Here is a 26,851-nt window from a genome sequence, read left to right on the forward strand (position 1 = left end):
TTATTATCCAGAGTGGTAATCACATTGATTTTGTGTAATTTATTATTTCTTTATTTTGTTACGGTTTACCTTTAATCTGTCTACCTGACCTTTTAATTTTCATATAAAAATGTCTTAACAAGTATATGTGTAATCAGATTGTTCAAAATGTATTGCGCAAATATATCACATAATTCTGATAAACTTCGTCTTCTCATTGCATTATCGTAGTTGACTTAGTTATTCTAGAGCATCTGATCCATGTTAGGAGAATAGGAGTAATTAGGAACCATTCAATTCTTGGTGTATTTCATCATAACTTATAATTTTACTCACTTTATTGCCTTTGTATTTTATTCTAGGAAATGTGAAAAACAAACGGATTCACCCTATTTTAAACTTAGTCAGTCAGTCGACCAAAACCGTAAGCTTAATGTATGTGTTTAAATAACGACTTAAATAACAATATCAACGAGAATGCAAATAATGTTTGTGATTGTAGAAAAAAAGGTTTCAAGTAGCTACTAGCAAATCTGCCTAGGTAGATAAGTGACATCTGGTGCTGTCAAAAATGAAAGTATACTTCAGTATCCAATTCATATTAACTTTACTTATTTATTTGAACACATAAATATTGATACAAAAGGGCACCGAATACATATGAACCACACAAGTCACCTGATTTGTGTATAGGCTGTGATACTGCCCGGGTGCCCAGATCGAAGCAGGTGATTTTCTTAGGGAGCAACACCCGGAGCCTTTGACCTAGAGGTTCAATCCACAAGGTAGTGGAGCAACGTTAGGAAACGCCACCCCATGATAGCTGGTGACCAACAATAGCTTCGTACGCTACTCGTCCTTTCAGGACTCTGGAGTCCATGTACGCCATTGGTTTGAAATCACGGTTTTCCAACTCCCCTAGGTGAACGTTCTATGTTCATCGACCCGGTTAAAGCACCGGAAATTCGTTTCTCGTCCTCTCAATTTCGTAAACACCGCCGCCACGAGAAAGCAGTGAGTAGGACTTCATTGGAAGTGGCTGCATATGCGTGGCTATGTGAGAGAATTTCGAGAGGGAGAGCGGACTCTCCCCACCTCAGCCGAACCAGGACATTTGGGAGCGATTCATAATAAACACAATTAATATATAATAAGCGAAAACTACTGAAAATCTGTGACTTGTGGATAGAGCTTCGAAAATATATAAATATACAAATGCATATAACTTAGTATTAGGAATCACATGTTGCAGTCATAACTGGATAGTTTTCGATGAAAACATTATTAGCATCTAGATTGGAAAGTATGTAAACTGTCAGAAATGTCAACACAGATCACGTGACTCATGATAAAGTGAAATACTCTAATGCGACAGCAACGAACGCACAAATGTGAACAAATGTCTACTAGCAGCCATAATATTTACTTTATTGGAGTGCATTAAATCAAAATTATTAAGTACAGTTACGAAAAACAATATGAAATCAGTGAAAGTAAATGTAGAATTAAGGAGACAAAACACTACATATTCATGCATACCTACAAGAAGGTTTATCCCAAATATATACAAATTCATCGAATCAAGAAATTACACAGCGATATCTTGGAAAATATGCAATCGAAAAATGGAAGTGCATGAAAACAGTGTTCGAGGATAACACGAATATGACTGAAAAATCTGTCCATCGAATTAAACAATGATGTTAGTTCAGTGCAAACCACATTGTTTGCATAGCACACATAAGGAAGGATAAAGTACTTCAATCCACTCATCCTCAGCTTCATTCCAGTCAAAACCTAATTCGGATAATCCGTACGTTCTAATGATCTCCACATAGAATGGGGTATCTTTCAGACAGATGGGTAATGGCACGGACAAACAAGATCTGTGAAATTTTCCATAGAAAGGAGTAAAAAATTACGTTGGGGTTTATCGTATGGATAATTAATTTGTACAAGTTTTCAAATCGAGAGACGAAAATGCTTTAATTATTTCCATGTGCATAAGTGAAAAGATATCTCTATAACTCATTGTAGAATTATCAAACGATTTAGTTGAAACTCTTTCATACTAGCAACGATGTACGAACTGAGTCACACCTACAACGCCGGACAATCTTTGCAGAACAGCGTCTAAACTATAATTTAAGCCTGTTGAGAATATGCGACCCCCAACTCAAACTTATAAGCAAATCAATATCAATTAGGTTAAAATTCTACTTCAGTAAACCATTATTCAGACTGATGAAGATAGTTTACGGGATTTCAGTAGATTTTTACGATGATTTTTCTTCTCATATAGTCTAATTATTTCCCATTGAAAAACAACTGACAAACTTAATGTTTTTTAACTGATTACACTGCACTAACATCAAAAAGCTTAGTCTCCAAAACTGTTGTGTTTACTCTGTTAGCGGGCAGAAAAATAGAGAGGATAAGAATGTTTCGTTAACAATATTTAGGTCGGAGTAGCGCAAATTATTGGCACAGTGCACAGACGTATTAAGACCACACTTGTAAAGCATCTTATTAGCTTCTGATGCCTAAGTCCCAGTCAGATACACTAGATTCAACAGGATTCTGAAGGAGTACATAGGACTGATAAGAATCCCAACTTAAACTTGAATAACTGAATGTTCGGAAAACTGTCATACTTTTTAAAAAATATGATGATTCATCCTGTTTGTTAAATTTTATTATATATGTAAAAATGGAGTCCATTAATACCGATTTATAATTCTTAAACCCAAATTCTCAAAAGAACAGCTTTTGGCTATAAACCTAGACAATGCAGTCCGAATACGTAGAGATAGTGATGGTAAAAAGCATTATAAACATCTCTAGTGAAAAAAGTTATCAAAACTTAAAACGTAAGACGATGATGTAAGACTTATCTCCACTGCTACCACATTCAAAAACATATTGACTACTATGTTTGCCCTAACAGATAAATTAGCTCTGAGAAGTATACTACTGTTATAATTTTCTCTTATTACGACCCAGCTATTCCTGTTACTTAGTAATCTTGGACACCAATTCACTCGACAAGTCCCCAAATTAGAACACGGTTGAACAGGAACAAAATTATATTCCAAATAAAAAGGGTAGATGGAAGTAAGAAGCACAATAAGAAAAATGTTAGTATATGTATAGTTTTACATGAGAAGACTCTAGAGTCTTCTCCAAATATCGACAAGTGCTGATTGCATAAAAAACAGCCAATCAGGGTGCACCATAACTATCGTGCACGTAACACGCTTTAATTTAATCTATGTCCTCTTAACAACCACATAGGCCATTACATATCTAGATGTATTTCGTTGGACAAATTGGAGCGAACTAAGGCTTCTAAATGAGAGTAACACATATGATAACAAAATAATCTGAGCTGTGCAGAAAAGTAGCACCACAATCACAATAATAATTTCGTATGACTTAATATATATATACGTCGGTTACCCCTCGTGGAGGAGCATTAGCCGTCAACCAGCATTCTCCACCCAAATCTGTCCTAGGCAGTCCTTTCCAGGTGTTCCCAGTTGCTATTCACTCTTTTCATGTCGGCTTCCAATTCTCGACTCAGTGTGTTATTTGGCTTTCATTTTTTCCGTTTCCCTTCAGCATTCCAAGTTGGCGCTTGCCTCGTGAGACAGTTTGATTATTTTCGCAATGTATGTCCCATCCACTTCCAGCGTCTTTTCCCAACTTTCTCTTCAGCTCAAGGCTGGTTTGTTCACTCCCACAGTAGGCTGTTGCTGATGATATCCGGTCGACAGAGATTCAGTATCTCCTGTAGATAATTGTTTATAAATACTCGTACATTTTTGGTAATGGTTGCAGTTCTCCACACTTCAGCTTCATACAGCACAATTGTTTTGGCGTTCGAATTAAAGATTCTGGCTTTGATATTGGTTGACAGTTGTTTTGAGTTCCACATGTTCTTCAATTGTAGGAATACTACCCTTGCTTCGCCAATCCTTGCCTTTACGTCTACATCAGATCCTGCTTGTTCCTCAATCATACTCTCCAGGTATGTGAAAGTTCCGACTTCTTCCAGAGCCTCTCCATCAAGTTTGATTGAGTTAGTGTTCTCCGTGTTGTATTTGAGGATCCTGTTTTTCTCTTGTGTATGTTGAGGCCTACTGATGCAGTGGCTTTTGCCACACTAGTTGTCTTGACCTGTAGTTGTTTTCATGTGTATGGGATAGAAGAGCTAGGTTGTCTGCGAAGTCCGAATCGTTTAGTTGCATCCAAGCTGTCCATTGTATTCCGTGCTTCCCCTCAGATGTAGAGGTTTTCGTAAACCGGCTGGCCTATTCAAGGGTTCTTCAAAGTTCTCTACCCATCAGCTCCTCTGTTCTTGGATCTCAGTGATCGGCTTGCCTTCGTGCTTGACCGGTCTCTCTGGTTTACTATATTTCCCTGCTAGTTTCTTCGTTGTGTCACATAGTTGTTTCATATTTCCTTCTCCTGCAGCTTTTTCCGCCGTCGCTGCTAGCTCTTCCCCACATTTCCGGTGTCAGCTCTAATGCTCCTCTTCACCTGCTTGCTTGCTTCTGTGCGTTCAGTTTGTCTTCGACTTTCCCTAATGTTCTTGTTCTTCGTTTCTTGAATCTTGTCCAGGGTTTCCATAGAGATCCATTTCTTATGGTGATGCTTGTTGCGGCCCAGCAACTCCTGACACGTTGAGGTTAGTGTTTCTTTAATCCGTTTCCAGTGGTCTTCCATAGCAATTTCTTCTTCTTTCAGTAGATCTTGTAAGGCTTGGAACCTGTTGTGGAGAGCTATCTTGAATTCGTTGAGCTTGTTAGTACCTCGAAGGAAGGAAGGCTGTATTGAACCTTTTTTGATGCTGCTTTCCCAGTTGTCCATTGCTTCCTTAACTTCAATTTGATCTTGGCCACAACGAGGTGGTGATCTGGAGCTATGTCAACCCCTTAGTTCACACATCTTCCATTGGCCTTCTGAATTTTTAGTTATGTAAATGTGATCGATCCGGTTCTCTGTAATATGAATTGGTGGTAGCCATGTAGTTTTATGCACAGATTTGTGGTGCGATATGGTGCCACCTATAACCATTTTGTTGAATGCACATGGATTTGCAAATCTGTCACCATTCGCGTTCCTTTCTTCCAGTCTATGTCGTTCCATGATGTCTTCACATCTGGTGTTGTCCATTCCGACTTTGGCGTCTGGGTATTCCATCAGGATGGTCAGGTCCTTTCCTTTCCTACGCACTTTGCTACGATTATTTGCGACTTCTCGTAAAACTGATCTTTATCGTCGCCGTTGCTATCATTGGTGGGTGTATATCATTGGGTAACATTCATTGTGATCAATACCCTCTTTGTTTGGAAAGATGCATTGATGGTTCTAGGTCCATGAGATTCCCATTTTATAAATGCTTAACGTGCTTTTTTGGACAGCATCAGAGCAACTCCATGAGTGTGTGGGGCAGTTTCCTCTTTGTGACCAGACTAAAGCAACATCTCTCCCGAATCCATAGTCTTCTGTTCAGTTTGGGTTTAATCGGTTTCACATAATCCGAGCATAGCCAAGTTGAAAATCCTCATTTCCTCGGATATTTGATTAGTCCTTCCGGCCTTCCACTTTGTCCGAACATTCTGTGTACTTATATTAATTGTTGCTCTGGTTGTTAGAAGGGGCATCGGTCTCGTGACTTCCGAAAAATCTCGGTTTTCACCATGAATGAAGATATTTCAACGTCCAAGGTAGAGTTTAAATGGTTAATATTGTGTTTTTTGTTGGCGTATTTTAGAAAGGTTGTTTCCTACGGGATATGGTTGCTGACCTAATTCCCAACCTTCCTCCTTTAACCAGGCTTGGGAACAACAGTAACCCTTGAAGAGCTACAGGAGCAGTTATATATATATATATATATATATATATATATAGGTTAGCCCTGACTTGGAATCCTGAAGGTGAAAAAAAGAGAAAGCCGAAGGGACACATTACATCGAGAGTTGGAGGCAGATGCCAAAGGGGTGAATAGAAATTAGAAAGAAATGAGGAAGAGAGCACATGACACAGTTGGTTGGAGAATCCTGGTCGGCAGACTATGCTCCTCCACGAGGGATAACAGGCATAAGTTCGGCCGCCTCTCAGGACGAATCAGACTTCCAAGATAAGTGAAGTTGTCGACGCGTTCGATTACTTCACTCTCTATCCTGAATTCAGGTGTTGACGCAGGCCAGTCCTGAAGCAACAATTTCCATTTAGAAGGGAAGAAACGCATCCCAAACATCCTGGCATTGTTGCTCAGTGTTACCAAAACACTCTGCATTTTACCGGTGTCCTCACCGACCATATCATCTGCGTATTCTAAATCAACAGGTGAACCTCCTGGTAGCAGATAAATTACCGGAAATTCAGCCGATGAAAACGTTATTTCTAGCAGTAGGTTTATGATGAAATTGAACTAAATGGACATAGTGGACAGCCTTGCCGGACACCACTTGTGGTTGCAAAATCAGATGACAGTTCGCCATAAGCTCTAACTCGACTGATAGTGTTCGAGTAAAGAGCCCTTACAAGGTACACCTTTCAATGACAGACACTGCCACGGAGCCTCTCGGTCTTCAGAGTCAAATGCTGCTTATAAGTCAAGAACAACTATCATTGTCGGACGCCAATAAGCATACCTGTGTTCTGAAACCTGACGAATGATAAATATGTGGTCGATACAGCAACAACCAGGTCTGAAGCCAGCCTGATTTTCTCGTGTTTGCAGTTTACAATAGTATTAGATCGTATATACTATACGTTATTATATCAAACATGAAACCCAAAAATGTTCAACAAATCGATTATACTCTAATTATCACTCGGAAAATGGTTGGTAATTTAACAAAGTCATGAGGTCATCCTGAAATTTTAACCTTTTATTGTCTGCGTTGTGACTTACTTCCATGACAACACGTAAGGAAGTTCACATCTCTGTTCGGAACTATTATTCATGAAAGCACACGAGACCAATTTGGTCACATTCAAATCCTTCCTACACCTCTTAATACCACTCTTATCTCCCGAACTAACCCTTCTCACGTCCTTTTATCACCTCGTACCGCTAGAGTGAACGATTTGAGTACGTGGAACATTATTCCTGGTCTCCTGAAACCACACTCTAAACTTCATGTTGGAGCTTATAACGTCCGAACACTGCGCCAAATAGGACAACAAGCTTCCTTAGCTAGGACTTTAGAATCTCGCGCCAATGATGTGTGCTGTGTTTCCGAAACGCGCATACAGGATCCGAGTAGCGTCATTCTTTTGACATCACCATGCCAAAATAAAGAACCAACTCGATTCATACTTCGTGTACCAGGAAGCCCTAATGCTGCTTCTCGTGGACTCGCCGGCGTAGGTATAGCATTGAGTCCTAGGGTAGAACAAGCTCTCTTAGACTGGATCCCAGTACAGTCGTTTGTGCGCTATCCGACTAAACGGAACAATAAGGACTCGGAAAGATATGGTGTCGTGGCGCAAAGAACAGATAATGGCGACCGTCTGTTACAGCTATGCTCAGATAACCGCCTCTTTCTTGCAAATACTAACTTTAAGCTTAAGGAAAAACATCTTTTGACATGGCGACCCCCTAATTCGTTCCAACGTTGGACCCAAATAGATCACATCGCTATCAGCCATCGATGGAGGGGCTCGATAGAAGACTGTCGCTCATTCTGGAGCACATGCTTAGATTCAGATCATGCTCTAGTGCGAGCGCGTATTTGCCTGCGTCTTACTGGACGTAAGAAAGACGCTGCAAGGAAGCCTCTTAGGGCCCTACTTAATGATAGTCAAACTAAGAGTATATTTCAGGAACAACTAGGAAAACAGTTAGGCAGCCATGTATGTGATGCCCACCCCGAGGCAGCATGGAATGATATCCGAAAAGCTGTGGAAACAGCAGTGATATCTGCTCGTAAGGTAAACCATAAGGTTAGGGAGAAACGCTATCTCAGCAGCATCTACCGCATTGATAGATGCTCGGAAACTCATTCCAACAGGCTCCGAACATTACGAAGAGCGGAGTCAGCTTAAGTGCAAGCTGACAAGAAGCCTACGCAATGATCGCGAACAGTGGTGGGTAGCGAAAGCAAGAGAAAAGGCAGCGGCAATAGGTAACAGCAGACAATTGTTCAGACTCGTTAGGGAAACCGGTATTAGGAATCCGACCGTTAGCGAAGCAATCTCACAGAAGATGGACATATTATACATTCTCAATCCAGGAGATTGGATCGATGGGCAGAACACTTTAGGGATCAGTTCAACTGGCCTTCAGCCACACTTCGGTTTCCCACGATCTCCAGTCAACCTGAATGGCAAGTTAATTTAGGTCCTCCGACTCCTTATGAAGTTGAAAAAGCCATAGGAAATCTGAAGCGAGGGAGAGCAGCAGGCCCTGACAGGTTCACTCCTGAGATTTTTAGGGATGGCGGTCCAGTATTAGCAGTAAGATTAACTGAGGCCTTAAGTAGAATTTGGGAACTGGACGTAATCCCATCTGACTGGTCTCAATCACTGATTGTGCCGGTTTTTAAGAAAGGACAAAAGTCCTCTTGTGGCAATCACAGAGGAATCAGTTTGACTAATATAGTGTCTAAAATATTAGCTTCAATAATACTTCGACGCCTAACCAAAGCTCGTGAAGAACAGACTAGAGAAAATCAGGCTGGTTTTCGACCTGGACGTGGTTGTATAGATCAGATATTCACACTACATCAGGTTCTAGAACAGACACTCGTTCAGACGCCCCACAATGGCAGTATTTCTCGACCTTAAGGCGGCATTCGACTCTGTTGATCGTGAGGTTCTATGGCAGTGTTTGTCACTGAAAGGAGTACCAAAGAAGTACATTAACCTTGTAAAGGCTCTCTACTCGAACACAACTGGTAGAGTGAGAGATTTTGGCGAACTGTCATCAGAATTGATTACCTCAAGTGGTATTCGTCAGGGCTGCCCACTCTCTCCATTCTTGTTCAACTTTGTCGTCAACGTACCTTTAGAGATAACACTTTCCTCGTCTAAATTTCCAAGAGTTGAACTTCTACCAGGAGATCCACTTGTTGACTTGGAATGTGCCGATGACATAGTTTTATTTGGTGAAGACGCTGACAAAATGCAGAGTCTTATGACCACTCTAAGCAACAATGCAAGCATGTTCAGAATCCGATTCTCCCCCTCGAAATGCAAAATGTTGCTACAGGATTGGGTTGCATCGACACCTGTACTAATGATAGGGAGTGAAGTAATTGAGCGTGTCGACCGCTTCACTTATCTTGGAAGTCTCATCAGCCCTTGTAGTCTGGTGTGTGACGAAATCTCAGCACGGATACAGAAGGCTCGACTAGCTTTTGCCAACTTGCGTCATTTATGGCGTAGGCGAGATATCCGTCTATCAACCAAAGGACGTGTTTACTGTGCAGCAGTTCGTTCCGTCCTACTTTATGGCAGTGAAACATGGCCGGTAAGAGTAGAGGATATTCATAGGTTACTAGTATTCGATCATAGGTGTCTTCGAAACCTTGCTCGTATATCCTGGGACCATCGAGTAAGTAACACAGTTGTTAGGAAACGGGTACTAGGTAAGGATGGCAAATCAATTGATGAAGTAGTGAAACTTCATCAGTTGAGATGGCTGGGACACGTGTTACGTATGCCCAACAACCGACTGCCTGGACGTGCGATGTTCAGTGGTATAGGAGTAGGTGGGAAGAAAGCTAGGGGCGGCCAGACCAAAACATGGCACAAGTCCATGAAGTCACTGACAAGTGGACTGAGTCATGTTGGTAGGTGTAGACTACCTGGTTGGGGACCGCAAGGTGATAGCAACCGATGGTTAGAGACCCTGAATGACATGGCCCAAAATCGTTTGCAATGGCTCAGGTGCATCCATTCTTTGTGTTCTCCCAAATTCTAATCCCCTGAATCCTCCTTTTCTCTTTTTTTTCTCCTTCCAAATTTATCTCACTGGATTATACTCTTTAAATAACTTCTTCAAACCCTAATTTTTCCGATTACTGCTTATAGTCTTACCGCCTCTATCACTACGGGATTTGAATCGACAACTGCATCTCTGTGCTAATGCGGTATGGCAACTCGAACTGATGTACGTAAGCACGAAGTTCTACGTTGTTACTGACTGACTGACTGCCTGATGGATAAAATCTAACGGTGACTACTTCATTATACAGATCAAAGTAGGTGGAGTACATAAAGGTTCACAAACCAAAAGTTATGGGTTGAGTGCATAAACAATTACATCACATGTCAAATAATTAAACAATAAATGATAAGTGGAACAAGTAACCAAAGCTATTTAGCATGATATGTGAAAATATCTGCTACACTTGTTAAGCGCAACAAAAACCATAAAAAAGTTCGGTTGTCTGTATGTTATTACAAAAATATATTGCTTACCGATGACACGATTTATTACATCGATTACAAAACGCCATTTTCATATGATATGGGCGTGTAGGCCCCTCATTGCAAACTACACAATAACTCGGAATGTGAGTTTCACATACCTATAAGGTATAGAATAATTTGGTTAGATCCAAATACAATAGTTACACAAAAAGTACAAAAGCCGAAATTTACTGGCCTCCATATATATGTAAGTTCATACAAAACTAGGATTCAAAGGGTTAAAATTATATTATTTATGAATACATTAAATGACACAATCTTACCTGACATTTCTCAATGTGTTCGTTTACTTTAGATAAGAAATTTGTCAATTGTACAATCAGTTTCCCATTCAATACTTGACTTATTAAATCCATGGTGAATGTATACGGTTGCTCAAGAAACCACTCAAGACCATATTTCTTAGAAGTTTGCAAATAATTTAGAAAATGATAAGAAAGTTAGTTAACACGAGAAGACTAAATGTAATTAAACTTATGCTGCAGTTGCTGTCTTGACGTGGTGGTCAAGTTTGCCTATCGTAACGACTGAACCGAGCTAAACTGGCTGCAACACATGTTTCTTGGGCATCAAAAGAAGCAACTTAAGATTCGAGAACAAATTCGTCCTGTTTACTGTACTGGGGTGTGTTTCTTTAGAGTAACCAGTGTCTATAGCGATGCTGCCTTCTCATAACAAAATAAAGTTTTTATAAAAGGTCACTCTAAATCGTCACACCTCACCTCAACCCAAGGATAGGTGTCTCCGCTGGTGAGACTTCTGAAGTACGGGACTAAGACAGCAAAAACCTCTCACAAAAAGACGATGTGTGATTGACCTTAAGCATCTATCACTTGGGCTCTGTGGTCATGGCTTTAGGTCACTAAGATAACTGCTGATTTAGTTCCCATTTCAAGTCAGCTGAGAAGTAAAACAGCGCTCTCGTACCTCGGACAGCAGTTCAGATTCTCTTGTTCTGAAGGATTGGTCACATTCACTATCAACATTCATGAACATGTGTTCAGGGATAGTGATGATATTTCAGTTGGTGGCACTATTGAAACACCGATTGCTATTATGTATTACGAATGTAGTCTCAGTGGCTCCCATATTGCCCATTATTTTCCGAACTGAGCAAGAAAAGTGGAGAAGTATTTGGGTTACGATACAAAGATGTGATACGAAAGATAACAACTTAAAACTAAGATCTATCGGTTCATCAAGATTTCCCAGTTAGAGTTCTAGATATGGTGCCGTTCAGCAGCTTGAGGCGCTAAGAGATATGAGAGTGTAAGAGCTGGTGGTGATCCTTCTGTAGATTTTTATTCTTAGAAAAGACATGAGCTCTCTTGACTACAACAAAGCTCTCTTGATTTTATTTTCAACTGAATCCAATCTTTTATGACATAACGTTTCTGTTCATTTGTTTATCGACTGCGCTATCCTTCTTTTTTTTATCTCTTTACAATATTGTAGCTTCATTTGTCAGGTGCATTTTGTGGTGTTTTTTCACACTATGATGTGCTTAACTGAGTAAATAACAATTTATACAGCATGTGTACGTGATTAGAAGCTTGCTTAAGCAAAGTACGAACTGGGCGTAGAAATATCTTTCTAACTCGCCTTGACTAATAGCCAACAATAAAATCAGCGTAAATCAAGCAATCCTAAATTAGTTAATTGTGTAAAAACATTGGAATTATATATTTAATTTTTTAAAAAAAAGAATAACTAGAGGTGTAAATGAAAGATTAAAAGGAATAGAGTCATTGTACTGATCAGAAAACGTTTTTGTAGTGTAGAACTTTAGGTTTATGCGCGAAATTCAAAAGCCAATCCTACAGTTAGCAATTGATTTGTGAATAGCTTTGTAGGTGATACAATTAGTGCCTATACTGTGTAGCATTCATAAGAAAAGGTTCATTATCCCACTATATAAACTGAAAGTGATATTCTGCTAAAGCGAAATTACAAGAAATAATTTACTCCTGAAGATCTAAATTCTTCCCGAAACATAAATTGATAAGAACTCGTTCCTTTTTACTTGAATTAAGTTTACAACCAAAGTACATCACTACTGAAGTATTGAATAATGGACACTGTAGTACGCAAGCACTTTAAAATAGAGATTTCATTCACGAGGTTTGAGATTGTTTTTCAACCTCCCATCGAACCTTTATATAAATATTCCAAAAATTGTGGGTAATCGTATATATGACCTAATAAAGTACCCAGACATATACTGGCTTATGAAATGAATGGGTTTTGGTAACGAAAATACTCTGTTTTAGGACAATAAAAACTTATTACAACCCTCAAGGTACATTATATGTCACATAAAACCACACTATACATTATTTAGTGACAGACTGGTTGTCCATTTATATATTTATTAACTAAGAAAGAGTATATAAATTTCTATTTCGCCGAGATTCGGACAATCACTCTTCGAGCTTTCGCCTTACAACATATGTCATGGATGATTTACACATGATATGCTACTTTTTCACATTGTAATTATTGTCGCTTTTATAACTAATGCTGATATTCAACATTTTATTCGTAATTACCAATCGTTAAAACATTTTATACGGTTTTTGAATTCTTTTACTAGTTATTACGTAGTTTGTCAGTTTTGCAAAACAATTTGGACCAAATTATAAAGTTAAATATAATAATTCTGTTTGCCTAGATATCTTACCTATAGCCTCAATAATTTGCTATTGTTTTTTATAAATAATTCTGAAATTTCTGTCGCATAGTTAACAAACTTGCCACCAGTTTATTTGTACAAGTTTTATCATCAATTATAAAAATGAATAAATTAGTATCGAGTCACGATTTAAAGTGAATTAAAAGGACATATTTCTTCACTGAAGTTGTTACTTAGTATCTAAGTAAGAATTCTTAATTTGCGCAAAAGTATGTATTCTTACTTCAAGATCTAAACTGCAGAGTTTTGCACCTGAACATATATTGAAGTATGGTTGTAGTCTGAAAATCCTAGTACGAATAGAACATACTTGTCTGGCCAACGGTTCATGATAATACCACGATACAGGAACGCGGAACAAATGGCGTGACCAAGCATAATTTAGCCACAAATACGCGGTTCGACATACCTATATAAAAGTTGAGAACCATTTACAGTAACTTATTATCCTATGTGACGTTTTCTTTACATATGAAAATTAAAAACAAGCGACCTATGAACTTAACATGAGTGGGTTAGAAGTAATGTTTAACTAGACAAAGGACTGTGCTCACAGGGTAACGATTGTCTTGTCATTAGACTCACGAGCAGAACCACAATTCTGGTGGGAGTACAGCAAGACTATTAACCGCTTACATGTACAGAAACCCGCTGCAGTCAATCATAGAGAAATACCCAAGAAAGGACCTAACTATTCTGATGGGAGATCTAAATGCCAAAGTTCGAATAGACAACACTGGATATGAAGATATTATGGGACGACATGGACTGGGAGAGAGGAACGAAAATGGAGAAAGATTTGCAAATCTATATGCACTCAACAAATTGGTCATAGGAGGCACAATATTTCCACACAAACGTATACACAATGCTACATGGATCTCACCGGACCACACCACAGAGAACCAAATAGATCACATTTGCATCAACAAAAAATTCCGAAGGACAATGGAAGATGTGAGAACCAGGAAAGGAGCTGACATAAATTCAGACTACCACCTAGTTGTAGCCAATTTAAAACTGAAGCTGAAAAAGAAATGGACAACTGGACAAACAGCACTACAAAGGTTGAATACAGCCTTCCTTCGAGGTACTAACAAGCTCAACGAATTCAAGATAGCTCTCAACAACAGGTTCCAAGCCTTACAAGATCTACTGAAGGAAGAAGAAACTACTATGGAGGACAACTGGAAAAGCATCAAGGAAGCATTAACTTTAACGTGTCAGGAGTTGCTGGGTCAAAACAAGCATCACCATAAGAAATGGATCTCTATGGAAACCCTGGACAAGATTCAAGAAACGAAGAACAAGAAAATAGCAATTAACAACAGCCGAACACGAACAGAGAAAGTCAAAGCACAAGCTGAGTACACAGAAGCAAACAAGCGCTTGAAAAGCATTAAAGCCAACAAGCAGTAATACAGGCAAGAACTAGCAACGACGGCGGAAAAAGCTGCAAGAGAAGGAAATATGAAACAGCTTTACGATACAACGAAGAAACTAGCAGGGAGATATAGTAAACCAGAGAGACCGGTCAAACACAAAGAAGCCAAGACAACCACCGAGATTCAAGAACAAAGGAAAAGATGGGTAGAATACTCCGAGGAACTGTTGAATAGACAAGCCCCATTGAATCCACTGGACATCGAAGCAGCACATACAGACCTTCCCATAGATGTCATTCCATCAAAGATTGAAGAAATCTAGATGACCATCAGATAAATCAAGAGTGGGAGAGCAGAAGGATTTGACAACATACCAACTGAAGCACTGAGGTCAGACATTGAAGTAACTACAAACATGCTTTACCTTCTACTCAAGAAGATTTGGGAGTTAGAACAAGTGCCGACGGACTGGAAAGAAGGACACCTCATCAAGATTCTAAAGAAAGATCTGAGCAAATGTGAAAACTACAGAGGCATTACACTACTGTCAATACCAGGAAAGTCTTCGACGGTGTTGCTGAACCGGATGAAAGACGCAGTAGACACCCAACTTCGAGATCAACAGGCTGGATTCCGTAAGGATCGGTCGTGCACAGACCAAATTGCGACACTACGGATCATGAGGCGTTTGACAGTGTGGACAGGAGAATATTATGGAAACATCTTCGAGACTACGGAGTTCCTGAGAAGATTGTCAATATTATCCGGAACTCATACGACGGACTACAGTGCAAATTGGTTCATGGAGGACAGCTGACAAATGCATTCCAAGTAAGGACCGGAGTCAGACAAGGCTGATTACTCTCGCCCTCTCTTTTCCTTATAGTGGTTGACTGAATTATGAAGACCCCGACATCTGAGGGGAAGCACGGAATACAATGGACAGCTCAGAATCAATTAGACGATTTGGACTTCGCTGATGACCTAGCCCTCCTATCCCATACACACGAACAAATGCAGATAAAGACAACTAGTGTAGCAGCAGCCTCTACATCAGTACGCCTCAACATACACAAAAGAAAAAGCAGGATCTTCAAATGCAATACGAAGAGCACCAACCCAACCACACTTGATGGCGAAACTCTGGAAGATGTAGAGTCCTTCACATACCTAGGAAGCATCATCGATGAACAAGGAGGTTCAGATGCAGACGTAAAGGCGAGGATCGGCAAAGCAAGGGTCGCATTCCTACAATTGAAGAACATATGGAACTCAAAACAACTTTCAACCAATATCAAAGTGAGAATCTTCAATACGAACGTCAAGGCAATTCTACTGTATGGAGCTGAAACTTGGAGAACTACAACAACCACAATCAAGAAAGTACAAGTATTTATAAATAGCTGTCTACGCAAGATACTCAACATCCATTGGCCGGATACCATCAGCAATAGCCTTCTGTGGGAGAGAACAAACCAACTTCCAGCTGAAGAGGAAATTAGGAAAAGACGATGGAAATGGATAAGACATACATTACGCAAATCGTCAAACTGCATCACGAGGCAAGCTCTAACTTGGAATCCTGAAGGGAAGCGAAAAAGAGGAAGGCCAAAGAACACATTACGTCGGATAATAGAAGCAGATATAAAAAGGATGAATTACAACTGGAAGGAGCTGGAAAGGACTGCCCAGGACAGGGTTGGATGGAGAATGCTGGTGAGCGACCTATGCTCCTTCACGAGGAGTAACAGGCGTAATTAAGTAATGTATAGAAACCACCGTTTTACTGACGGATCAAACAATTTTACCGACATTTTAGTAAGCATTGAAATTGTGATATTATTTCGATTATTTAACACGCATCAAATAATTATAGTGAGAGGTTTAAAAGACATCTAAATGCAACTTAACTAACCCAGGAGTGTGTGAGAAATATATTTATTTACTTGAGTAATAAAACTATTAGCAAAATTTAAAATGAAGAATGAGAAGCCTCAACTACTGCAAGCCTAAAGGTCACGAAATGATTAGGAGTGAAAAGATATGTGTATGCAACCAATCTATAGCAGATGATATTATTTACTTACTTACTTACACCTGTTACTCCTCGTGAAGGAGCATAGGTCGCTCACCAGCATTCTCCATCCAACCCTGTCCTGGGCAGTCCTTTCCAGCTCCTTCCAGTTGTAATTCATCCTTTTTATATCTGCTTCTATTATCCGACGTAATGTGTTCTTTGGCCTTCCTCTTTTCGCTTCCCTTCAGGATTCCAAGTTAGAGCTTGCCTCGTGATGCAGTTTGACGATTTGCGTAATGTATGTCCTATCCATTTCCATCGTCTTTTCCTAATTTCCTCTTCAGCTGGAAGTTGGTTTGTTCTCTCCCACAGAAGGCTATTGCTGATGGTATCCGGCCAATGGATGTTGAGTATCTTGCGTAGACAGCTATTTATAAATACTTGTACTTTCTTGATTGTGGTTGTTGTAGTTCTCCAAGTTTCAGCTCCATACAGTAGAATTGCCTTGACGTTCGTATTGAAGATTCTCACTTTGATATTGGTTGAAAGTTGTTTTGAGTTCCATATGTTCTTCAATTGTAGGAATGCGGCCCTTGCTTTGCCAATCCTCGCCTTTACGTCTGCATCTGAACCTCCATGTCTATCGACGATGCTTCCCAGATATGTGAAGGATTCTACATCTTCCAGAGTTTCGCCATCAAGGGTGATTGGATTGCTGTTCTCCGCTTTGAATTTGAGGACCTTGGTTTTCCCTTTGTGTATACTGAGGCCTACTGATGCAGAGACTGCTGCTACATTGGCTGTCTTTATCTGAATCTGTTCACGTGTACGTGATAGGAGGGCTAGGTCATCTGCGAAGTCCAGATCGTCTAATTGGTTCTGAGCTGTCCATTGTATTCCGTGTTTTCCTTCAGATGTCGAGGTCTTCATAATCCAGTCGACCACCAGAAGAAAGAGGAAGGGAGAGAGTAAACAGCCTTGTCTGACTCCGGTCCTTACTTGGAATGCATCTGTCAGCTGTCCTCCATGCACTACTTTGCACTGTAGTCCGTCGTATGAGTTCCGGATAATATTGACAATCTTCTCAGGAACTCCGTAGTGTCGAAGAAGTTTCCATAATATTCTCCTGTCCACACTGTCAAACGCCTCATGATCCGTAGTGTCGCAATTTGGTCTGTGCACGACCGATCCTTACGGAATCCAGCCTGTTGATCTCGAAGTTGGGTGTCTACTGCATCCTTCATCCGGTTCAGCAACACCCTGTTGAAGACTTTCCCTGGTATTGACAGTAGTGTAATGCCTCTGTAGTTTTCACATTTGCTCAGATCTCCTTTCTTTGGAATCTTGATGAGGTGTCCTTCTTTCCAGTCCATCGGCACTTGTTCCTCCTCCCAAATCTTTTTGAATAGAGGGTAAAGCATGCTTGTGGTTACTTCGACGTCTGATTTCAGTGCTTCAGCTGGTATGTTGTCGGGTCCTGCTGCTTTCCCGTTCTTGATTTGTCTGACGGCCATTCTAATTTCTTCCGTCGTTGGTGGGTTGACATCTATAGGAAGATCTGTGTGTGCTGCTTCGATGTTCGGTGGATTCATTGGAGCCGGCCTATTCAGGAGTTCCTCGAAGTATTCTACCCATCTGTTTCGCTGTTGTTGAATTTCAGTGATTGGCTTGCCTTCTTTGTCTTTGACCGGCCTCTCTGGTTTACTGTATTTCCCTGATAGTTTCTTCGTTGTATCGTAAAGCTGTTTCATATTTCCTTCTCTAGCAGCTTTTTCTGCCGTCGTTGCTAATTCTTCCACGTATTTCTTCCTGTCGGCTCTAATGCTCCTTTTCACTTGCTTGTTTGCTTCTATGTATTCAGCTTGTGCTTGGACTTTCTCTGCTCGTGTTCGGCTGTTGTTAATTGCTGTCTTCTTGTTCTTCCTTTCTTTGATCTTGTCCAGTGTTTCTATAGAGATCCATTCCTTATGATGGTGTTTCTTTAGGCACAGAACCTCTTGACACGTTGAAGTCAATGTTTCCTTGATGCCTTTCCAGTTGTCCTCCATGGTAGTTTCTTCTTCCTTCAGTAGATCTTGAAAGGCTTGGAATCTGTTGTTGAGAGCTATCTTGAATTCATTGAGTTTGTCAGTATCTCGAAGGAAGGCCGTATTGAATCTTTGTATTGCTGTTTGTCCACTTGTCCAGTTCTTTTTTAGCTTCAGTTTAATCTTAACCACCACCAGGTGGTGATCTGAAGCTACGTCAGCTCCTCTCCTGGTTCTCAAATCTTCCATTGTCCTTCGGAATTTTTTTTTATGCAAATATGGTCTATCTGGTTCTCTGTAGTGTGGTCCGGTGAGATCCATGTAGCCTTGTGTATACATTTGTGTGGAAATATTGTGCCTCCTATGACTAATTTGTTGAATGCACACAAATTTGCAAATCTTTCTCCATTTTCGTTCCTCTCTCCCAGTCCATGTCGTCCCATAATATCTTCATATCCAGTGTTGTCTATTCCGACCTTGGCATTTAGATCTCCCATCAGAATGGTGAGGTCCTTTCTTGAGCATTTCTCTATGATTGACTGCAGCCGCTCGTAGAATTGATCTTTAATGTCGTCGTTGCTATCATTGGTGGGTGCATAACATTGGATAATATTCATTAAGATCCCCTCCTTCTTTGTTTTGAATGATGCTTTGATGATTCTGGATCCGTGGGATTCCCATCCTACAAGTGCATTTCGTGCTTCTTTGGACAGCATTAGAGCAACTCCCTGTGTGTGTGGAGCATTTTCCTCTTCGTGACCGGAGTACAGCAGCATCTCTCCCGTATCTAGCCTTTGCTGTCCAGCTTGGGTCCAGTGGGTTTCGCTGATTCCCAGTACTGCCAAGTTGTATCTCCTCATTTCCGTTGCTATTTGGCTGGTCTTCCCGGTTTCCCACATTGTTCTAACGTTCCATGTACCTATAAAAATTTTGCTCTGGTTGTTAGAAGGGGCATCGGCCTCGTGGCTTCCGAAGGAATTCGGCTTTCACCATGAAGCGTCATAATTCTTCTAAATGAAGACCTTCTAACTCTCAGGGCAGAGTTAAAATGGTTTGAATTATTTTTTCTGGTAAGCGTTTTTTTAGCGAGTTAGTTTTCTACGGGATGGGGACGCTAACCCCATGCCCAACCCTCCTCCTTTACCCGGGCTTGGGACCGGCAGTAACTCTAGAAGAGCTACAGGCGGAGTTAGATGATATTATTTACCTGATGAAATTACATACGACTGAGAAAATATTGTTTTTGGAAAGTTATTAAAATCATAAGTACTAACAAAACAAATTTCATAAGCACTTTCTTGTTTTTCAAGCAACTTTGTTCGACCATATTGAATCAAATCTAAGAATATGAAAAGACTTACCGGTTTAGGTTCATAATCACCCAGAACAAACATCCAAGCTGGAATTTGGTGAGTATCTCCCCAATGACACCTAGAACAATAAAAATATCCTGAGTAGTAGCATAAACGAGCAGAATCCATAGTGCATGCAGTGTCTGCAGCATAATTCTCTAATACATTTAGCTCACTTGCTTGTTTATCTATCGTTAAGCGTCCGTTTTGAGTTTTGATAAATAAGGATGATGAAATCCGACGACTGACTTTTCCAAATGCCTCCATAACAAACGCGTCATACCATGTTTGGATTGGTTCAGAAGCGCTATGAGAAGCAAAAGCAGCATATTTTTTTAGGTTATCAGTTGATTGATTGGATCCTACTACAGATGGTCCTGTAGAAATAGGTTTCAATAAATAGGTAGGCAAAGACAATTGTTGAGAACTTAGGTAAGACGTCACGTGATCTATAGAGTTGTGTTTTGGTAATATATCTTGAAAAGCTTTTCCAATAAGTACACCAATACCCGTTTCAATGACCTCATTGATCGTTTTACCCAGATTACGTGTATTCAAACGTCCTGATAAAACTGTATATGATGGTGTAAAATCAATGGATCTCAGACATTCTGCACAAGTCCATGATTGTAAAGTTAGATCTGCCGAAAGAAAAGATAAGTTGGAAACTTCCAAATGTTTAAATGAAATACGACGTCTAGTATCAAATAAAGTAACTCCAGTAAGATGAAACTTTGGATTATTATGAGTGCCGCTTTCACTTTCCGTTCGCAAACGCCGACATCCCATATAGTGTTTAGTACTAGTACCAGGAAAAAGTAATGCACCTGGACACCGACGTGTTAGGCTATTAAGACATCCATCAAAATGACACATAACACCACATGCCTGACAACGTAATATTTTGCCAACCGGACCACGAATTGAGTGCCTACAATATTCGCACGTTCCACCCAGATGACGCATCGCAGAAACACTTTGGAAATCGTGACCACCAGGGAAAGGAGTATGGTGCATAGATGGACGTGAACCCTCAGGACCCATAATTCGGTAAGGCAAACATGGCAGAGACACCTGAGATAAGCTACGTGATAATAAATATAGCTCTGAAAAACGAGGTGAAGATCCAAAATAACAGGAACTTGGTTTCGTCGACACATCTGAGAACTCCTATTGAGTTAAAAATAATAACAAAGGCTGTAACGAATAAGTAAGCATAGAAAAATGAAATGCAAACCTACTAAATATTTACGTGTGGCTAAAAATGCTAGAAATAAGGGGAAACGTAGATTCGAAAGAATCTTAAATTTAGTGTTAAGGGTAGAGAATTAGGTAAACTAATCACAAACCTATTATTCAGTTTTGCACCATAGTAAAGCTTACTAACTTTGCCTGTAGATCTTCTCGAGTTACTGACGGTCACAAGCCCGGGTAAAGGGGGAGGGTTGGGCATGGGGTTAGCGACTTCATCCCGTAGAAAACCAACTCGCTAAAAAACGCTAACCAGAAAAATTAATTCGAACCATTTAAACTCTGTCCTGGAAGTTAGAAAGTCTTCAATTAAAAGAGTTATGATGGCTCATGGTGAAAGCCAAGTTCCTTCGGAAGCCACGAGGCCGATGCCCCTTCTAACAATCAGAGCAAAAATTTTTATAGGTACATGGAACGTTCGAACAATGTGGGAAACCGGGAAGACCAGTCAAATAACAACGAAAATAAGGAGATACAACTTGGCAGTACTGGGAATCAGCGAAACCCATTGAACTCAAGCTGCACAGCAAAGGCTAGATACGGGAGAGATGCTGCTGTACTCCGGTCACGAAGAGGAAAATGCTCCACACACTCAGCGAATTGCTCTAATGCTGTCCAAAGAAGCACGAAATGCACTTGTAGGACGGGAATCTCACGGATCCAGAATTATCAAAGCATCATGCAAAACAAAGAATGAGGGGATCAAAATGAATGTTATCCAATATTGTGCACCCAACAATGATAGCAACGACGACAATAAAGATCAGTCCAATGAGAGGCTGCAATCAATCACAGCGAAGTATTCAGGAAATAAACTGACCAACCTGATGGGAGAACGAAACGCTAAAGTCGGGATGGACAACACCGGATGTGAAGATATCATAAGACGATATGGACTGGGAGAGAGAAACGAAAGTGGTGACAGATTTGCAAATCTATATGCATTCAACAAATTGGTCATAGGAGGCACAATATTTCCACACAAACGTATAAACAAAGTTACATGGATCCCACCGGACCACACCACAGAGAACCAAATAGATCACATTTGCATCAACAAAAATTCAGAAGGACAATTGAAGATGTGAGAATCAGGAAAGGAGCTGACATAGCTTCAGATCACCACCTGGTGGTGGTTAAGATTAAACTGAAGCGAAAGAAACACTGGACAATGCGAGAACAGCGTTACGAATGTTCAATACAGTCTTCCTTCCTTCGAGGTACTAACAAGCTCAACGAATTCAAGATAGCTCTCAACAACAGGTTCCAAGCCTTACAAGATCTACTGAAGGAAGAAGAAACTACTATGGAGGACAACTGGAAAAGCATCAAGGAAGCATTAACTTTAACGTGTCAGGAGTTGCTGGGTCAAAACAAGCATCACCATAAGAAATGGATCTCTATGGAAACCCTGGACAAGATTCAAGAAACGAAGAACAAGAAAATAGCAATTAACAACAGCCGAACACGAACAGAGAAAGTCAAAGCACAAGCTGAGTACACAGAAGCAAACAAGCGCTTGAAAAGCATTAAAGCCAACAAGCAGTAATACAGGCAAGAACTAGCAACGACGGCGGAAAAAGCTGCAAGAGAAGGAAATATGAAACAGCTTTACGATACAACGAAGAAACTAGCAGGGAGATATAGTAAACCAGAGAGACCGGTCAAACACAAAGAAGCCAAGACAACCACCGAGATTCAAGAACAAAGGAAAAGATGGGTAGAATACTCCGAGGAACTGTTGAATAGACAAGCCCCATTGAATCCACTGGACATCGAAGCAGCACATACAGACCTTCCCATAGATGTCATTCCATCAAAGATTGAAGAAATCTAGATGACCATCAGATAAATCAAGAGTGGGAGAGCAGAAGGATTTGACAACATACCAACTGAAGCACTGAGGTCAGACATTGAAGTAACTACAAACATGCTTTACCTTCTACTCAAGAAGATTTGGGAGTTAGAACAAGTGCCGACGGACTGGAAAGAAGGACACCTCATCAAGATTCTAAAGAAAGATCTGAGCAAATGTGAAAACTACAGAGGCATTACACTACTGTCAATACCAGGGAAAGTCTTCGACGGTGTTGCTGAACCGGATGAAAGACGCAGTAGACACCCAACTTCGAGATCAACAGGCTGGATTCCGTAAGGATCGGTCGTGCACAGACCAAATTGCGACACTACGGATCATGAGGCGTTTGACAGTGTGGACAGGAGAATATTATGGAAACATCTTCGAGACTACGGAGTTCCTGAGAAGATTGTCAATATTATCCGGAACTCATACGACGGACTACAGTGCAAATTGGTTCATGGAGGACAGCTGACAAATGCATTCCAAGTAAGGACCGGAGTCAGACAAGGCTGATTACTCTCGCCCTCTCTTTTCCTTATAGTGGTTGACTGAATTATGAAGACCCCGACATCTGAGGGGAAGCACGGAATACAATGGACAGCTCAGAATCAATTAGACGATTTGGACTTCGCTGATGACCTAGCCCTCCTATCCCATACACACGAACAAATGCAGATAAAGACAACTAGTGTAGCAGCAGCCTCTACATCAGTACGCCTCAACATACACAAAAGAAAAAGCAGGATCTTCAAATGCAATACGAAGAGCACCAACCCAACCACACTTGATGGCGAAACTCTGGAAGATGTAGAGTCCTTCACATACCTAGGAAGCATCATCGATGAACAAGGAGGTTCAGATGCAGACGTAAAGGCGAGGATCGGCAAAGCAAGGGTCGCATTCCTACAATTGAAGAACATATGGAACTCAAAACAACTTTCAACCAATATCAAAGTGAGAATCTTCAATACGAACGTCAAGGCAATTCTACTGTATGGAGCTGAAACTTGGAGAACTACAACAACCACAATCAAGATGGTACAAGTAATTATAAATAGCTGTCTACGCAAGATACTCAACATCCATTGGCCGGATACCATCAGCAACCGTCTTCTGTTGGAGAGGACAAACCAGCCTCCGGCTGAAGAGGAAATCAGGAAGAGACGTTGGAAGTGGATAGGACATACGTTACGTAAATCACCAAACTGCATCACGAGGCAAGCCCTAACTTGGAATCCTGATGGGAAGCGGAAGAGAGGAAGGCCAAAGAACACATTACGTCGGGAAATAGAAGCAGATATGAAAAGGATGAATAACAACTAGAAAGAACTGGAAAGGATTGCCCAGGACAGGGTTGGATGGAGGGTGCTTGTGAGCGGCCTATGTTCCTCTATGAGGAACAACAAGTAAAGCTTACTGTTTATGATATATTATATTTTAGTATTTTATGTATCTGATTATGAATTTTACAGTCCGTATAGATGGTGGTTCGAGGTAGTCGACAGGAAGCCCAGGACCCGGGTTTCGTGCTACTTGGCACTCGTCAGTAAGGTGTATCTGTAAGCTTAAGGGAACTGGTGCTCCCTGACAGATTCGATCCCGTGTCACCTAGCTTTACAGTCAGAGACGTTACCGCTGAGATATCTGGACCGCGACCGACCTCCTGTAGGACTGAGATGTAATCACAATTGATTGATCACTGGGTGGTGATCAATGTCATGTGTGTTAAGTCATTATTAGTGCAGATCGCAAAGCACCACCCAGTGATCAATCAATTTTGACAGTCCGTATAATACAGAATATTTTAGGCACTCGTCTGGTATTACTGGAGTTCTGATTGGTAGTTTGGGGAATAGACTAGAATACTGAGTGGCCTGTCGATCGTTTTCGGCACACACACTAACGGTGCTGCCGGAATAATTGTTAACGGAGCATAATCAACGGGAAATCCAAAATGTTAAGTATTCCCAACTTCTAATCATATGTAAATTAAATAACTCGATTCATGAATACGTTACATTGACATAGTGAATCCCAATTTTTTACCACACTGGTGGTTATTGACCTTCTCCAACAGAAACGACCAAATAATAACCTTAACGCTGATATTTCAATTAACTTTCACACATACTGACGAGTACTATAAAGTGAAATAAAAATGTAAAACGCAAACAAAACATGCATAGTACGTCAGTTCTTTGTGGAAACGCCAATGAAAACCATAGAACAAAGGCTCTGGGAGCAAACGTGATACGATAACTCCCGGCAACAACTTAATGTGATGGCAGTGAAAAATCGGTCGGATACAGTTATACCAAGCATTGTACTAGTGAGAAATAAAATGAATAGGCATTACTCAGAATGCCTGACAGTATGAATGTAGTACAATAGTTCATAAGTTGAAATTGACGGTAAAGTTTGGTAGAATAAAGACTTGAGATGTCAGATTATTTTGAATCGATTCTTCAAAAAACCAGTTGACAACACTATATATGGATTGTGAAAAGTGAGGGAGGACAAGGATCTAGACTCCTGTGAAACAAAAAAGGAACGGAAAACCAACAGCCAAAGGGATATTATAATAGACGAATCGAAAATTTGTCAGGAAAGATAAACATAATATCATGAAGTACTCGATATATTTAGGAGGTTAAATACTGTATGAGCCTATTCTACTGTGAACCTTGATATACATGAACCAAATTATTTAAGCTTGTATTCCCAATTCGCTGATGTACCCAGCTAGAAAAACCAAAATTATTAGAACGTTAATAAACTTTGTGGATTGATATGGACACAGCTAGCTTTATTCTAATCCAACAAGGATTATTTAGCTAAACCACATTCACATTTTATAGAAGTACAAAAAAGTAGAGATTTATCAGTAAGACTAATTTTGGACTATTTTATATTGAGCTTGTAACACGTTATTACCGTTAAGTGAACTTTATTCAGTTAATATATAGCTCCTTACACGACGTTTAGCAATGTCTGATATTAAACGGATGCTTTGGACCCAACGTCCTTTATATATTTCACTAACATACTTTATTACTTATAAGGTCCTAAGTTTCCTGGTAATGGTTTGTAAACGTCATAAAATAACTTATTTTCAAACAATCAACGTAACTCAGAAGCTGTTCGGAGTACATATGGAGACGAACTATGTTTACTTATTATCTGATGAGTTATACTTTAGTTTGATAAATTTAATTGAGAAGCATGATGTACAAAAATTGTAATCGGAATTTCTGGTACGCTTGAAGCTAAGGTAAAACTGACTAACTAGTTCCAATCACAATAATAATTGACAAATAGTGGCGACAGATATTACTCCACCTTAACATCCTGTAAAATCCTCCTTAATTGAATCAACCGATCTAATATGCGATCTTTTCTTCCCGACGACTCGTTAGATAAAGCCAAGAACATATGTTTGCATTTGAGAATTGCATCCTTCAACTCCTCCACTGATGAATTCTCGTTGATGCGTGCCTAGGAAGGATTAAAATAAGTGCGTAAGTACTTGGGACTACAAAAACAAAACTTATTGATATCTAAAACTTAATTACTTGAAGACAAATGTGCTCGACTTACGAAGGGTATGCTGAAATAATCGCTAGATAGATATTCTAAAAAACCTTTCACTCTGAAGTTTGTGAGGGTTGGGGCTATAAAAAAATTTAGATATAATTAACTTTACAAACGACCCACCATCATATAGAGCAGATATGAGACTCTGCTGTTCGTTTGTATTACAATTAAAAGGATTGAGACGTCGAGATCCTTTAGCATCTGCATTATCCATATTATAATGATGTTTGATTTGAAACAA

At 40.1% G+C, this 26,851-nt stretch overlaps 1 protein-coding gene across 1 annotated transcript; it reads right to left on the reverse strand.

Annotated features, from left to right (window-relative positions):
- Positions 1–1,383: 1,383 nt before the first annotated feature.
- DEF8 (Differentially expressed in FDCP 8) lies at positions 1,384–26,851 on the reverse strand (the record flags this gene model as incomplete). Its single annotated transcript, XM_012946668.3, has 8 exons — positions 1,384–1,865; positions 10,420–10,529; positions 10,695–10,832; positions 13,347–13,532; positions 19,914–21,074; positions 26,356–26,511; positions 26,614–26,687; positions 26,731–26,851. Coding segments are annotated over 8 exons (2,124 nt in total), but the record flags the coding sequence as incomplete, so codon positions are not given.

Source organism: Schistosoma haematobium, chromosome ZW (genome assembly GCF_000699445.3).
Source record: "Schistosoma haematobium chromosome ZW, whole genome shotgun sequence".
Taxonomy (NCBI): domain Eukaryota; kingdom Metazoa; phylum Platyhelminthes; class Trematoda; order Strigeidida; family Schistosomatidae; genus Schistosoma; species Schistosoma haematobium.